Source organism: Cryptotermes secundus, unplaced genomic scaffold (assembly GCF_002891405.2).
Source record: "Cryptotermes secundus unplaced genomic scaffold, Csec_1.0 scaffold93, whole genome shotgun sequence".
Taxonomy (NCBI): domain Eukaryota; kingdom Metazoa; phylum Arthropoda; class Insecta; order Blattodea; family Kalotermitidae; genus Cryptotermes; species Cryptotermes secundus.
Window position 1 is genome coordinate 1,419,171 of NW_019736393.1, and position 17,506 is coordinate 1,436,676.

The 17,506-nt window shown below is 38.6% G+C and overlaps 1 protein-coding gene across 6 annotated transcripts in view; it reads left to right on the top strand.

Annotated features, from left to right (window-relative positions):
• Window positions 1-17,257, top strand: part of LOC111869778 (protein O-linked-mannose beta-1,2-N-acetylglucosaminyltransferase 1) — a 420,171-nt gene extending 402,914 nt beyond the window's left edge. For all 6 annotated transcript variants that reach the window (XM_023861532.2, XM_023861533.2, XM_033753555.1 and 3 more), the window contains 12 exons: window positions 196-329; window positions 1,506-1,685; window positions 2,003-2,219; window positions 3,290-3,417; window positions 4,634-4,704; window positions 5,947-6,207; window positions 6,691-6,892; window positions 8,209-8,399; window positions 11,294-11,402; window positions 14,765-14,836; window positions 14,930-15,039; window positions 16,539-17,257. In XM_023861532.2, coding sequence (XP_023717300.1) covers window positions 196-329; window positions 1,506-1,685; window positions 2,003-2,219; window positions 3,290-3,417; window positions 4,634-4,704; window positions 5,947-6,207; window positions 6,691-6,892; window positions 8,209-8,399; window positions 11,294-11,402; window positions 14,765-14,836; window positions 14,930-15,039; window positions 16,539-16,608 — 1,745 coding nt within the window. In that variant the 3' untranslated portion in view covers window positions 16,609-17,257. The remainder of the gene's footprint in view (window positions 1-195; window positions 330-1,505; window positions 1,686-2,002; window positions 2,220-3,289; window positions 3,418-4,633; window positions 4,705-5,946; window positions 6,208-6,690; window positions 6,893-8,208; window positions 8,400-11,293; window positions 11,403-14,764; window positions 14,837-14,929; window positions 15,040-16,538) is intronic.
• The last annotated feature ends 249 nt before the right edge of the window (window positions 17,258-17,506 follow it).

Below are 17,506 nucleotides of genomic sequence, written 5' to 3' on the forward strand. Positions count from 1 at the left end.
TTCAGAATCACAAACTTACAATGAAACACGGTACCAGACTTCTTCCACACCATGACTCAGTTACCTGAGTCTCATGTATGTCAAAGGGACACATTGTATTAAGCTGTTGGTGGAATGAAGGCAGGAGGACCTTCATATTGTGGGTTCCACTTCTTACACCAAACTGGGTTTGTAAGCTTCTCTGTATATCGCCAGGAGATGGGGGAGAGCTGGTTGATGGAAGAAACAGGAGAAACAACTTGAGGCTGCAAGAAAGTCAGCCCAAGTCACTTGCCATTGAAGTAGTCAGCAGCCAGTCCAAAGTCTCGGTGTCTGTTGATGGGACAACGGTAAGTCACAGCAATGACACTGGAGTCTCTTTAAACCTCATGTTATGCTATAACTCAGACATCAGTCTCTCATGAAATATAATTTGGTTCACTGTTCAGGTTTTACTGTTGTATATTTCCTTGCAGCTATGATTGGTGATGGAGCATTTAAATGTATTTGTGAGTTATAAAGTGATATAGTGAAGTTACATATGGAGGATTTAAAGGTTGTCCAAAAAGACTGTAACCAAATTAAAACACTTTATTTTTACTTACACTGTAGTTTTTCTTTTAGTGTATCTGTACTCTTTCAAGACATGGTTGCAGATGAAATATTTTCCTTACAGTTTTTAATATTAGCTTTTAATATTTTAATATATATTAACAATGAGTTGGCACTAAACTTCGCTGATAAGCGGCAGTTGCTCGGTCGGTATGGTTCGCTTGCGGACTAAAACCACGGAGTTTTTTTTTGTTTTAACAATGAGTGTTTTCTGAAACGTGTATAACACAGAGTAGGTGCAACAAAGTGTCTTATCAAATTCATATCTGTTAGAAGTCCATGCATTTCAATGGATGTTTTGCCAGTAAATAATAATTGCAAAAATAAGACATTTTTAATGATTGTGTATGTATTACTAAGATTAGCCAAGAGTGATTTGTTGAAGATTCTGTGCAACTTTTTAAGTCAAAGAAAATTAAAAATTGGTAACACTGACTTTCTTGGAAAAGTATGACTGATTAAATACCTCAGAGCAGGAGTCATATCTCTACTGGGTACAGTGATTTAGAAGAAGTTTAAAATCCTTAATTCAATCAAAAGTACGCAATCAAGCTAACAGGCCAGGAGTGGACATAGTCTGACAACATGTATGAGTTAAACATCGAAAATATCAGTGTGATGAGTGCATGGATTTTTGTACATTCACAAAGTTTTGGATTTTTCAGAGGTAAGGGCTGAAGTTGTCAAAGGAGTCACTTGATATAAGATGCCAGTACCTCTTATATTGCTGCTATATGAAATGGGACTTGTTCTAGCACATTTATTCCTCAATACTATATAATTACTTACCTAACTATGGGTTCGTGTTAATGATAATAATCTTTCAGAGGAAAGTGCGAATCAATGGTAACATTCCTTCCTGTATTACTAATAAATTGCAATGAGAGAAATTTAATGTAAATGTAGCTTGCTAGATCCTGGAAGATGGTGAGGAGCATAAGGGACGGGGCATCCATGTTCTGGTGCTAAATCAGGCCAGTGGCAGCGTTATGACACAGCGTACGTTTGACACATACTCGCCACACGAAGATGAAGCTATGGCACTGTTCCTCAACATGGTGTCTGATGGAAGGATCATCATATTTGCCATAAAGGTCAGGAAAAACAAGTTCCTTTTTTGACATAATTTGGAAGAATTCTATTTGGATCTGACCCATACCTAGGCATCATTCACTGTGCCTTTGTAATAGCAGAAACGTTTGGACACACTTTATGGTAGTTGCTCAGGTCTGCTCGCCACACAGCACATAGAGATTAATTCCAACTTTCTCAAAATGTTTGTGGTTGGTTTGATAAATTCCAGATGCCATTAATTCCTCTGTGAGCTAAGAATTTAGTATCAACCCTTAGTTACATGCCGTATTTGTTGAAATCTGCTATAACTGATTTCAATTCTTTGTTTCAACTGTAGGATGAAGGGACATTCCAGATGAAGCAGCCTGCACGTGATCTCTTGAAACGACTTGGGTCGAAGCGAGCTCAGGTTATTGGCTGGAGAGACATGTGGGCAATGGTGACACAGAAAGGTGCCAAGATGTTCGGAGAGTCTTACAGCAAGAGTACTGAGTTCAATGCCTGGGGAGCTCCTGTAGTTCTTCGCACTGAAGTTCCTCTTGTTCCAGTTGAAGGTAAATACACACATTAACTTTGAAATTTGACTTAAATAAATATTCATATTTCATTTGATATTTAACAACAACAACAACGAGAATATCAATAAAAATACCAACATTTTGAAGTACTTGACAGCAGGAAGAAAGCATGTTACAGGCAGTCACAGAACAGAAGACAAGATTGAAGAAGTACAGATAATGCAGTTTAAATATGGTGGTGATGATGACAATCATGACATGCGGTGATGATGATGATGATAATGATGACAGTGTCAACATCCAAAGCAACTGCATAGTGAAGGGTCTTCTGTGAGCAGTTGATATTTATTGTAGCAATTAAGAAATTCACTGTTATTGAACATAATCCTGATCTAGCTCAATCCAGCCTGTAAGTTAAAAATAACATCATCATAACATTTTAATATTATATTCCAGTATATATGCAAAGTATCCCAAGTGATCTTTCCCTTAGAGATTTTCCTACCAAAAGTTGTCCATGTGCTTCCTGTTTTCACCTTTCACTTCCTCTTCCTTTATTTAATTATTAGATGAAAAATATGTAATATGAAACTCCTCATTATGCTTTTCCGCATTCTTGTATGACTTCATCTCTGTTGCATATATACCTTCCCTCAGCAGTTTGTGACAAACCCTTGATCTCTTTTGTTCTGTTGGTGTTGGATTTTCACTTAGGTTCTAAAGAAACACATAGAATAATCATAGGAATGATAAAGATTATGTTAATGAGAAGAGCAAAAGAAAAAGCAGTAAATATGGGAAGACTGGAATACTCTTGTGTGATTGCTTCTTGCACATTTCCTGGTTTCAGAGTGGGTGGGTGTGTGTGTGTGTGTGTGTGTGTGTGTGCGCGTGTGCGTGCGTGCATGCGTGAGTGAGTGCACGTGTGTTCTCTTTCCTTCCATCTGTCCAGTTTTGATGTATGGAAAGAAATTCAGGGAAACTGCGAAGTGGGTTCTGAAATCCTAGATGTTCCATAGATTGGATACAGTTTATATTATTTTATTTTCATTGTGTTTAGTTACAATTTAATAGAATAGTAAATGGGATGTTGTGTCTGCTTACAGAAAGTGAATGTGACTGGGCAGATAAAGAAGAAAACAAACGGCGAAGAGAGTTTTGTAATCATATTGAAGGCTATGGCAGTGTATGTAGCTGTACAGACCCTGCTCCACTCTTGTTCAACCCTGAACCAGTAAGTTCAATATCTGAAAACATGTTTCGTATTTATCTTTGTCATCTGACTGTTATGATTGAATGTTTAATATCTGACATAAATATGAACCTGCTTGTAGAATTTTTTTTTTAATGCTAGTGGGGTGGGACTAAGTCCCTTGTACTGCGGCCACTTCTGGCCTATTGTACCAGCCCCAGATGATAGGTTAGGGTGATTGTGGAGCAATTGGTGGAATGAAGACTGGCAAGGGAAACCGAAGTACTCAGAGAAAACATGCCCCAGCGCCACTTTGTCCACCACAAATCCCACTTGACCAGACCCGGGATTGAACCCTGGCCGCCGCTGTGGGAAGCCAGCGACTAACCTCTTGAGCTATGGTGCGGCCCTTGCTTGTAGCTTACTTAGCTTGTGATTATACATTTATGACAGGTGTTGAGAATGGCTCTAGAGAGGTACTGAAGAATCAGGTTGCATTTCCATCCTTGTTTTTAAACTTATAAAAATTTTGTCACATTTTGAAGGATCTTATTTGAGACAGGGATAGAAACATGTTAATGAAATATAAAAATTAATAGAGCATGATAGTTTGCACTGTATTGATTAGGACTGACACTTTATTGTAAGTTGGAGAAATGTGGTTCCCTGAGTTCTGAATCCTTCAAAGGATAATGATTTTTGAGACACCATGCAAACATTTAACTGTCTGATGTTAGACCAGTGCAAGATGCCTGGAAGAAGAGAAGGTTATTTGTCAGTTAAGGGAGGATTAATCCCTATCTTTGCATTCTTAATTTTTACTTTTTTTTTGGGGGGCATTTTACTAAGCAAGTACAAGCTATATATTTATGAAATTTGGCACACATGTAGTCAATGATTTTCTGTATCCATTTTTATGTTTATGTCTTTTAGAGAAAGAATATTAAAGATATGTTTACAAGTAAATAATTCTAAAGCAAAGAATAATGCAAAGAATTCTCAGCTACATAAATATGAAATTTCATAGCTGTAGAAGTTGTGGTTACTTTGACAAATGGTTCTAAATTTGGTAACATTAACATTAAGGTCTCACAACCTTCCCTTAAACGTTTGCAAAAGCCCATAAGGTGATGATTCACATATTCTTGAGTTTTAATGTAAGTGGTTCATCGATTCATAAAGTTTGGGAACCAGTGAACTAAATGTGTTTATGTGCCTGAATGAAAGGAGAAGTATTCTCCACTTCTTGCATTTTCAGGTCTTGAATAATGAAGTTCATGATGTGCCAGTTGCAATTATAGCAAGCAACAGACCTCACTACTTATATAGGTGAGTGTGGTAATGCTTCTTATCAATGCTTTTTTTTTTCCATGCATTTGAAAACATGACACTTCTGGCAGCAGGTGCTGTAACTGTATTTCATTATGTCACTCACAATTTTAATAACTGTAGAATTAACCTAATATTCATGATTTATCTAATCCGTCTTGCAGTGCATACACTCATTTATCTCCTTCTCTCCCTCGCACTACATGTTTCGGCATAATAATGCCATCTTCAGGTGCTTACTTATCCACGTCAAACCAGTTCATTGCATGCCATGTTCACACATTAAAATAACTAAAATATGTATCTATTATATACATTGTCAAACGTTAAAAATATTAAAATTGTTCAGGATACCACATCGCTACGTCGCCCCTCACTACGTCAGTCACGCCCATTCTCCTTTGTTGGAGCACTCCTTCACTATCTTGTGTGTTGTGCTTTTGTTGTGTGTTATACTGTTCAGTATAACACACGCAGTCGCAGGAGCACGACACAACAAAAGCACAACACACAAGATAGTGAAGGAGTGCTCCAACAAAGGAGAATGGGCGTGACTGACGTAGTGAGGGGCGACGTAGCGATGTGGTATCCTGAACAATTTTAATATTTTTAACGTTTGACAATGTATATGATAGATACATATTTTAGTTATTTTAATGTGTGAACATGGCATGCAATGAACTGGTTTGACGTGGATAAGTAAGCACCTGAAGATGGCATTATTATGCCGAAACATGTAGTGCGAGGGAGAGAAGGAGATAAATGAGTGTATGCACTGCAAGACGGATTAAATAAATCATGGACTTAAATCAGTGCAACAGGACGCTAAAATATAAAACCTAATATTCACTTGATATTTAAAAATTGTCAATTTAAAGCAGACAGAAAAAGGCCTTGCCAGAATAAGAGCCTGGAGACATACTGATGATAGAAGAAACACAAAGCATATTGTCTACAATGTTAAATTTTCATTCTAATGTTGGATGATATGATTAATTCTCCAAAAATTGTAATTATTTTTATCCTGCTGCCTTTACATGCCTCCTAGAAGTCATACATATCCAATATTTTGAAATAAAAATCAAAATAAGTTGATGTTATTTTGATAATATGGATAAATCTGGCATTTGGTTCAAGACTGTAATATTGATGATGAACTGTTAGTGTCTTATGATGATTGGGATGAGGATAGTGCTCGTAACAACTGATTGACAGTTCTCTTCTCTTTGTTTGTTTCTGCAGAATGTTACGATCACTGCTATCAGCACATGGGGTAAACCCTGAAATGATAACAGTGTTCATCGATGGATACTTTGAGGAACCTCTTGAAGTTACCAAGCTCTTTGGACTTCGAGGAATCCAGCATACACCACTTGGAGTTAAAAATGCTCGAATATCACAGCACTATAAAGCATCACTCACTGCCACATTCAACATATTCCCAAATGCCAAATATGCCATCATTGTGGAGGAGGATTTGGATGTGTCACCAGATTTCTTTAGGTAAATTTTAAGCTTCAAATTATTTTATAAATGAAAATTATATTTTCACTCTTGATTTGCTCATACTTCCAGTCCACTATCAATTACAGAAAACATAACTGACACACAGGACTGACAAATGAAAATACAAGTGATCTTCATGGGATTTATAGTCATTCAAGATCTACTTATATTCCAAGTAGCTTCTGCTTGCTTACATTCATTGGACGGACATGTGTCTTTAGTGTGAGTGTTATAAAAAACATAATAAGTAAAATGTTTATGTTTCATCAGCAAGATGTTTTACAAGCAGAATAAATTTTAAGAAGAATAAATATACTGATATAATACTGATATACGAAATATTTTGGGACCAAACAATTTGAATAAAAGTAGGAAGTTGCCACACATGGGATCTTATTGTACAAATTCTTCTATGTTTGAAGAATTTCTGCATTGGCATTTATCAAAGTGGTGTTTGTCCAGTAATAAATTTCCTTCTAGTTACTTCAGTCAGACCCGACGCTTATTGGAGGAAGATGAAATGATATATTGCATCTCGGCATGGAATGACCAGGGCTATGAGCATACAAGTGACGATCCAAGTTTACTGTATCGTGTTGAAACTATGCCAGGTCTTGGATGGCTTATGAAGAGATCTCTGTACAAAGATGAATTAGAATCCAAGTGGCCAACACCAGACAAGGCCAGTATCACTTGTTTCCCACAGTTAGCACTAAATATGACATTACATTTTTCAAGTAACTTAGTTTGTATGCCTTTTCTTGCCCAGAATATATAAAATGAACTCCAAGAAAGGAAGGTCATGCATGTGTTCTTTGACCATGCTTCAAATGGGTTACACGTCAGATTTTGATGAAACATGGGTGCCACACCACAGTTGCTTATCTAAATATAGTTATGGTCCCATTTCATCTAGTGGTCACTACTTCATATTTTTATTTGAAACATCTTTTGATAAGATGTACAAAATGAAAACAGTTTGTGATTCTACAGAGTGTGATATCTATAGTGATAAGCTTTACTGCACTAGATTCATATCTCCAGCAACAGATCTGATATGTATTAACCTGCCATTAAATATGAAATAAGGTACTAACCTACTTAGGATTTATAGAATGTAAATAAATTCAATTCAGTTCAACATACCAGTCTAGTGACATTACAAGTGCTGTGTGAGATATGAGCATAACCCATGTTTTCCACTTTCTTTGTCCAGTAGAATGCACACTACAAAGTCAGGTATGCTGTATGGAGTGTGATCATACATGAATAGTATCTATTGGCCCCCTCTCTTCTAGAGTGCCAGTGCACTGCATATCTTCAATTTAAAACAGAAGAGCCCCCCCCCCCCAAATCATTTACATAAGCAATGCTTTGGGCTCATTAAAATTCACTCTTAAAAAGGGTGAAGTTCTACATGAACATCGAAACCAATGAGGTAAGCAAAATTAGGTGTTGGGAGTGGTGAATAAAAGAACTGTTGGAAACTATGTATTTTGTATGCTCTGAGGTCCTTACAGATGTGGTTAAGAAGGGTGCTCGGCTTATACTTTGACCCTGAAGATGGAGGCAATGTTACTCCAAAATGTCAGTTGACTTTCAGTGGACTGCATGGTGTGTCTTTGTCTGTTGTGTCTTGGGAAAGGTGAATAATAAATACACACTAGAATTTGCACTTACCATTCTCATGGAAAGATGGTAATGTTGTATAGAATAACTAATAAGGGGTAAGAGTTTTTTCTTTTCTCCTCAGCCTCCAGACTGGCTCTAACACCCCCTCCCCCCCACACACAGCCTCATATTCAGTGCATACTAGGGACACTCTCTTTGATAGTAAAGTGGCTATGCATGAAGATGAGAAATTTCTTCTATTTAGTGCTGAGGTGAAGAAAATGTGGAGCTATACTCGTACTTCTCCATACACCCTCACAGTGTAATGTTAGTTAAGCATAGATGCAACTTACAGAATGACTAACAGTTTCATGCTTTGTTTTCAAGATGTGGGATTGGGATATGTGGATGCGTTTGCCTGAGATTCGTAAAGGCAGAGAGTGCGTAATTCCAGATGTGTCTCGGACATACCACTTTGGATCTTCAGGCCTGAACATGAACTCATACTTCCAAGATGTCTACTTTAAAAAGCATTCCTTCAATACTCAGCCCAATGTCGAGCTCAAGAATGTGGACAGGTAATAATAACTTTTTTTTTTAGTTCAGTTCAGTTTATTTCAAATTCAAACAGATCCAGATACAGGGTGGAAAATAAATTCACAAACCATTGGATACAGAATGAGTCACATATCAGAACAAATGTTCCAATTAATTATTGGAACAAGTCAAGGTAATTATAATATGAAATATACATAACACAGTCATTGAACACAATTGAATATAATTACAATAAAATTTAAATGCTAAACGAAAAAACATATTAACAGTTCATACAACAAAATTCCTCCAGTCTATAAAAACAATGCAAAACCAAATATCTTCTTAAAGAACTCTTAAAAATTTTAGGCGTCTGTACAATACAGACTTCACTTGTTGATAGTACAAGTGAAGTATGAAAGAAAATCGTATACTTTGGAGCATCGATCTTCATATTTTGGCTTCTCTTAACTCCTAATCAGCAAATACTATGAGTGGCCATGGTAGGTAATTTACTTTGTGGAGGCTCAGTGGATCTACTCTCTACTCTGAGCGGAGAGCCTCACAAAAGAAATTTATAGTTAAACTTTTGTTAATTACTGTTGTCACTGATCTTCACTAATGCCTTGCATAAAAACAAAATTAGTAATAACTAATTTTTTTTAATTCACTTAGTGGGGGCTGGAGTCCAACTGTATATTAAATAAAAAAAAAAACAATATATTGCGACATGTTGCGCAACGGAGAACCCCTCCCTACCCAGCAGCAACATGGCAACTCAGGCCACAGTGACGTGGCGGATGAGTCAGCGCTCCCCCCCTCCGCACGGTAACGTAACGCGCAGTGACATAAGACGGCAACAGGTAACAGCGAACGGAATAAAAGCCGGCTGAGCAGCAAGCGAGAGCCAGTGTGTTATCAACAGTTCTCAAGGCAGCAGCCTGCGAGTAGAGTTGGAATCTAGCCGTCGTCGGAGATAGTTAAAGTGTATCAGTGGCCGAAGATAGTTCTCCAGTCAGCCATGAACGAGTAAAAGTGTGATAATCAGTGACAGTTTGTGATAACTGAGAATTAATTGGGAGTGTGTAACACAGTGACTCTTGTATAGCTCCTGTACTATGAAATGTGTAGTCAACTGACAGTAGCGTGATTTGATTTGCGAATAGGGTTATAAATTGTGAAAGCCCGCAATATTGTTATAATTAATTGTAGCCGTGATTTGTAGGTTGCTAAATAAACCAATTAACGATCTCTATGGCATATTCAGTAACGAAACACGTTACAATATTGTAGTGTGTAGACCCATTACTAGGTAGCAGCTCCGAAATAAACAGGTTCCCACAGCAATGGGTCCATGTGAAACAATAGAGGAACTGCTGGAAATGGTGTTTTCTACACATTCGGTGCCAAGGGTTAGATAGTGGGGACACCAGCCAAGCAGTAGTCAGTTGTAAGTCAGTCTGTAAAGTGAAGACTAGTAGACTGGTGTGAGATGGCAGTCAGCCTGTGAGTTAGTCAATTTGAGCAATAGTGCGGTTGTGGGATATTTGCCAGACAGTAATGATATGAGCACAGAAACTGAAGAATCTCCATTGTTAAGGTCTGTTACCAGGAAATGACTAGTGGAAGCAGACGGAGAAGGCTTAGTGTGTGCTGTAGCAATTTGTAATGCTTGGAGATTAGCGATAGTGTTATAGTTACTTCTTAACGATCTGTAAGTGGTCATGAAATCCAATCTCCAATCCAAACCCCATCTATAGTCACCCACACATTTGACAATATGTACTACACCCCTGAAGTTTAATTTTCTTCAAAATTCAGATTTATGTCCATTTTTGAGTACAGTAATGTATCCAGGATTGTTATATTTGTCATTCTGTTCAGCAGTCCACCTGCGTGTCAGTCTCTTTGTCTGGCCATATACTGTTCTCAACTTGAGAGTTTATGGATTTATGTTGAGGAAATTTTATGTGTATTGTCTCATGTTGGGTATGTGATACGACAAATAACTTCATGACGTTTTTGGATATAATGAATTTATTCCACATTCGTTCTTACAGTTACACAATTCACAGTTTCACATTTACTGCCATCTGCAGTATCACAATTACTTCTCCTGCTGTAGTCACTGCCATGCACTCGATACAACTCAGCTCGTAGCTGATGGACTTCAATTCATACTGGATACTAGTAACTCTCTCTCTAGTAACTCAATACTCACTACTAGTAACTCTCTCGTAACTCAATACTCAATTCTCACTACTCCTGAATAGTGTTCGCTGCTCCTTATTTAGGCTCAGCACAGACAAAATAGAGAACACATTGCTGCTGAGCAACAGATATCAGGTATTGTTGTAAAGTGTTTCTACTTATGCATTGCCTAGTAATAGTCACTGCACGGACTCGCCTGTTGCGTGACATCACAGCCTAGTGGGGAGGGGTGTTTACCGAGCGCTGCATAATGATGGGAGGAGTGGGGGTACGTGACATCACTCGTGGAAACACAGAGTTCATGTGACCCCTACTTCCTGTTGCGCCATCCACGTTACAGTATATTATGATACTGGAGAGAAGTTTAAAGTTTTTAAATTCCTACAGTGATTAACAAAAAGATGGTGGAAGGTCAAACTCCTGAAGCAGGAGTACCAATAGTGGCACTACTGAAACACTAACCATGGTAACTGTAGGATGCATATTACCAACGGGAATCATAAATTCAGTTCAGCTCTATTTTACTTACATGCTTACTCAGCAGCCAAAAGGCAACTTATAAAGCATGAATTGTTGAGGGGGGACCTGAATGCACACACACAAACAAAAGAAAAAAAGGCAAAGGGTACCATTAGGCAACATGATAATAATCACTGTAATGATAGTAACAAAATAACAATAACACATGTGAAAACTATATTAACCTTTCTGATCTTGTCTGTAGCATGAAAAGGAATAACTATGAGGAGCTGATAGTGAGCATGATCAAACGAGGCACAGTGCTGGACCACAGCAAGTCACCTTGTGAAGAGAACTTCATTCCAGACAAGAAGGTCAGTTGATTTTCGCATCTTACCTAATATAAGTATCTGATACAATAGTATAATTAGACAATTTATATTACATAAGATGCCTGGTAACTATTTCAGACACAAAGGATCAACACTTCAGTGAAAATCTTTACTGTTACTAACTGGAGTACCTTCAGAATGTTTGAAAGAAGCAACAGTTGTACCTTTTTTTTTTTACCTCTCCAGTTAACAGATCATGATTTAAACTAATCTTGCTTGCTTCTGTAAGTTTTTCCCAGCTATCCTGAAAATTTTATAGTATAAGAGGTCCATATTTTAGCATATGTGTGGGAACATCCCACATTGTCACGCATTTCTGCAACGCTCGCTCTTCACATCGCTTTTCACCATCACGCGCGCTAACCAATCTGATTGCTTCAAACGTTCATATTTATACTGGGATCACTCCTGGCCCGCATCTACGTCATTACGCGCGCTAGCCAATCAATTCTTCCTCCTCACTTTCGAGTTTGGCTCCGCCCCACTGACCAGCGTATAAAAAGGAGCGACTCCAGAGCCGAGTTATTCAGTTCCACGCAGTTCATCAGCAGTCTACGATCAAGCCACACAGCAAGCAACTTCAACCAGCAGGCTTCGTCGCCAGCGCTCGGTCTTCGGAGACATCGGCAGGCTGCGCCAGGCACGACTGCCTCGGCTCTCCAGTGCTCTCACACCCGACTCACTGGGGCACTGCGCCTGGACTCGCCAGTGGTCGTGTTACGGTCCGACTCACTGGGCATCTGGCGTAGCCACTGCCTCATGGCTCCTACGACCGCGCTCGACGACTAGCCTTTCACCAGCCATTCACCGTAACTAGCCTTTCTCCTTACCGGCGCGCGCCGCGCTACCTCTCCGATCAAGCATCTCAGCAGCCACGGTCCTTTTCAGGGCCAACAAACTGTTCCGAAGAAGTGGGTTGTCATAGGAGTAGCGACAAGACTACACACATTGACAAGAGCCCCACATATGTATTCTGATTCCTACTTCATGAGTCTCTCGTTCCTCATATTTGATTTTGTGTCCCTTCTTTGCCTCCTGAAAATTCAGTTCTATTGATTTTAATTTTGAATAAACAAACAAGAACAGAGACTGAATATATTATTGTAAATTGATACTTAAATCTTTTTAACTTTTGAGTGGTGACACCATGCTGCTTTATGGCCAGCCTTCTTGAGATTTAGCATGACTTAAGTCAGTCTCTCCACACAAATACAAAGATAACATCTTAAAATAAAACATGACCCTTCCATCCTTGTTTCTTCCTGAATCTGTATTCATCCTCACATTTCTCCATCACCACCTTACTTAGGACTACTGTTTTATTTTAAGTATACTTACTGAAAAGAATGAAAGAACAAACAGTATATGTTAGACAAGATAATTTATCAGAAGACATTCCTTTGGTATGTTCCTTGGTATGTTAACAGTAAAGTAAACTTCTAAACTCTGGATTTTATCCTGAAAGTGGACATAGAAAATTAATCTTTAAAAATCTGTGTTAAAGGGTGCATTCTATATGTCAGTCAAAATTTCTCATGAACCACAGAGTGATATGTATGTACTGCTTTATGGCATTCTCATCTGTCCAATTTTTAATGAGATATACAAAACTTACAACAGAGAGATGATGAAGTTCAGGCTATTGATCGATGAAATGTTTTCTTGGCTATATGATGTTAGATTAAACATGACTCGCCCCCTCCCAGTAAAGGCATACATCACTTTAGAGAGAAAAGGTTGGGTTTGGTGATGAAATTTTAATGTTGTGCTGCCCTGTATGCTGATTATGTTTGGTTTGTATTTGGTGGGGGCTGATCTCAGCAAGGACACAGATTATCTTGACTTTCTGTGACTATCCCAGTCTACAGCCCTTGTGGACCTTGGCCACTTTTTTTTTTCAGTTTCTTAATCTATACACAGTCGGTATGACTCCTTGGATGGGGGATCAGCCTGTTGCAAGGCCACTCATGATCACTCCCTTCCATATCCTTTCCAATTTATTACTCATTATCATTCAACCCTATATAGTCAGAATTACTGGCAGCACTGCTAAGTAAAGTATAAACAAATATATGTCTGAGGAATAGCTTTATGAGGATGTGTATTGGATTAAACTGGCTCAAATTCAGTAGCAGGCCTGAATGAAGTGAATCTGTGGGTTTCATTATGGCAGAATCTCTTGAATGGTTGAAACTATTGTCTGTTTGGCAAGACCCTGAACTAGGTAGCTGCTTGCGTGAGAACCAGATGTTTACATGCAATATTGTTCTGGGACATCATGCTGTGTAGTTTGATAGACAAGTACCAGTATTTGAGAGATACCTATTGTCTCCAGGTTCAGAGTAGAGCAAATTCTTTTTCACTCTTCTACCCTGAGGCAGGAGGCAGTAGGTTTCCCCAAAAGCCTATTACGTATCTACCAAACTACATGACATCACATCCCCGAAGGTGGAAATCATAATATTCATTGATGCTGAACCTGAAATTTCATACTCTGTTTTGTTCTTTAAAACCATAAAATGAGCTTTGTAATACTGACGACTTGTAATGCTTTCAGAACCCTGTATAGATTTCTGCTCAACTTGAATCTTTGCTGGGGTAACATAAATTCATATTACGCTCTTTTGAAATAAATGAACTCTCAATTATCCATGGTAATGGAGGGCAGAAGTAGGATGGATAATTGGAAATGATGAATAATCCAAAAATATGGAAGTGTGCATTATGAATTCAGCCCTGAAAAACACTTAACTCTTACTTACTGGTCAAGTTGCTGATCTCTAAACTGAGATGTATCTCAGTCTTGTGAAAAGCAATACAGCAACAAAATAGAAAGCCACAGTAAAAGTAAAGTAAAGTAAAGTAAAGTAAAGGTATCCCTGTAACAGGCCATGGAAGCTCATAGGGTTGTGAGATGTTGAGGTTCCCACATTTTCTAGACAGTTGGCTCATAGATGGCGTTAAGGTTGTGAGCCTTACACGCCAGCCGCCCTTTACCCCCAAGAATATTCCAAGAATATTCCTGGTACTCATCAACCCCAGGGCCATAGTGTGGCTGGATGGATTAGGTAAATTGAAAAATTCACCTCATTGGGATTCGATCCCATGACCTTCCAGCTTGTAGCAGTGCCTCAACCAACTATTCTACAATGAGAAAGTGTACAAGCTGCTAGAAATCATTGTTAAGAATTGCTGGTACATATTACTGAAAGAGATGAAATGGACAGCAGGGTCAACTAAGGTGTTCTAGAAGTTTTATGGTTAATCCAGAAAATGGATGATCTACACACACACACACATAATGGAGATACCACTGTATTGTGATTTATTGCCATCTGTTTTAGGGTGAAGTCAACATCATGTTTATCAAAATGGAAGAACCGAAAGACTTTGTTACATGGCTGCAAGTTGCAAAGGTATGTTTCCAAAACCTCACAGCCATTCAAACATGAAGCAGAATTAAAATTGTTTCTTCCCTTTTTTCTTTCATTTTCTTACTTTTATTTCAGTGCTTCAAGATTTGGGATCTTGATGCCCGGGGTTATCATAAAAGCATGTGGAGAATGCGTGTGAAGGGCAGTGATATGCTTGTCATTGGTGTTCCAAATTCAGAATATGCGTAAGTATAGAGAATACACAGGCACTCAAGATTGTTTTAACTCTTATTATTATTAGAGGGGGTGGGTTTTCCCATGCACTTAGACCAGTTATTGGTCCATTGTGCGTCCCCCTTTAATTTCTACTGTCGCCATACCCTACCGGTACTGGTGCGTGCTATCAGCCCCGTTCAGCCAACGAGGTCGGCCGTCGGTACCTGATATTTCCCCCATCTACCAGAGGCATTGGAAACTACTTGGGCGGGAAATTGTTGCCTAATTTTGCTCAGAGGTCTCCTAGAGACATGAGGATCTTTTACGTGCCGCAAATCTACGACACAGGACCCACGGCTTAAAGTCCCTCCCAGAGGACTTGTTCCCTGAATTTTTCTGCCCTTAAATATTGCACGACCTCCACCGGGTTTGAACCCGCGTGCCTTGAGTCATGAGGTGGGAACATTACCCCTAGACTATGGAGGCCGCTTTTGTTTTAACTCTTTGTTATGTAAGGTCATATTCCCATTTAAGTTTCTTTTGAGGAGTAGTGAGTTTGAACACTGTACTGAGGAAAATTTTGATTGGATTAAATTTTACATTGAGATTATTGACTTGGGATCACAGAAACTGAATGTTAATTGGGAGAAAATTTTAAATCAGTAAACATAAAAAGTTTCACTATACTATTAAGGGTATAATACAATCTTATGGCAGTAGTTATGAAGGTGCAAATAAGTGATGGACACAGAGGGTGTATAAGAATGGAGAATCCCTTGAACAGCCAAATAACCACTGACTACTCTGATTTTGCATATTTATATACTGAAATTCTAGTTTCATTGTATCAAATTTAAAATATTAAATCTTATCATAGCTCACATTTCCATTTCCTGTCAAAAATTATTTTCTGGATGTATTCTGCTGATAATATTAATTGTAAGTGCAGAAGGTATGCGTTGTCTTGGCAGGTCATACCAACAGTGATGTTAGGATTTAAGAGCCTTATATTGAACTGCTGGTTACTGAAGCAAGCTTCAGGAGTTGAGGTCATCACAGCAGTGTATATAAAGAGGTCTATCTTCTGGGATATGCCATTTAGTCCTTTGAAAGTTGACTGATGTTCCTTCGAAATGTTGGTTGACTCTCCACAGAGTACATGGTGTTAAATCCCAAAAGACAGACCTACGAGTATTTACTGAATCAGGTTGGTTTCATGTGAAGTTTTGTCACTGTTATTGGTATTCCTCATCATGACATCATGTGTCTGGTGGGTGAGAACCAATGTTTCGGAGGCATATACTGTTCCATCATGTTTCTCCAAAATGCTGGTAACCACCAATCAGATATCTAAAGCCGTAACTCTTCATTATCATGAAAACCTCAAATCTTAAATGTATTTTTGATTTCAAAATGAGCATAAGAATACTATGTGGTTTGTGAAATAATGAATATTGTTTAAATTCATGCTCAATAGAAAGTGTGTTGAACCTGCCTTTATATTATTTATTTAAATCTTGCTTTTCAGGAAATACAAACCATCAAATATCACTCCAATTTATTTGGAACCCCAGAAAGATAAGAATAAAGTTAGGTAGCAGGACAAAGTGTTGCAGAGTTTCTCCTATCCAACGTTGCCATAATAGCAGACTGTCTGTGAATTGCACCTAGACAGTCCAGCAGATGGGAAGGTGCTGACTTCTGAGATGGATCACGCTTATCATTTCTGTGCCCATCAAGAAAGTTTCTTGTCTAGAACTGTATCTTTGTAATTCATAAGATGCCAAAACTGTGTGCTGATATGTTAATGTGTTCTTCATGTTGTGTGACAATAATAACGAGATGTATGTGTGTTGATGAGTATTTGGAGAGTAGAAGTGAATGTATGCTTCTAGAAATGAGAGAGGACCAGCTGTGCCACAAAAACAGAATCTAATTAGCCATAGTAACCACCTGAGAGTTGCTATGGTTCCTTCTCTTACCTTGGTGGATACACTCACTCCTAGAATCAGCCTTAGGTTTGGTCAGTTGTGTTCATATACCTGACACACTGAGATGGAACTAACTGCAGTCTAAATTGACCAAAAGAGTTTTGCCTCAAGTTTCATTCATTTAGCTACCCAGGTTTGTGTAGATTAACGATGGATTATGATACTTATTCTCAGAAAGGGGCAGGCACGTGGTAGCATAGTGGTTGAGGAGCTATGCTACAAGCCAGAAGGTCGCGGGTTGAAGTCCTGATGGGTTCATTGGATTTTTTTCAGTTGACTTAATCCTTCCAGCCACACTAGGCCCTGGGGTTTACTCAGCCTTTAACAGAATTGAGTACCAGGAATTAATTAAATAATTTTCCTGGGGAGTGAAGCGTGGCCGGCGCGTAAGGCTGACAACCTTACTGCCATTTTTGAGCCAATTGTCTAGACAATGTGGGACCCTCAACGTCTCACAACCCTATGGGCCTTCACGGCCTGGTACAGGGATAGCTTTACTTTTACT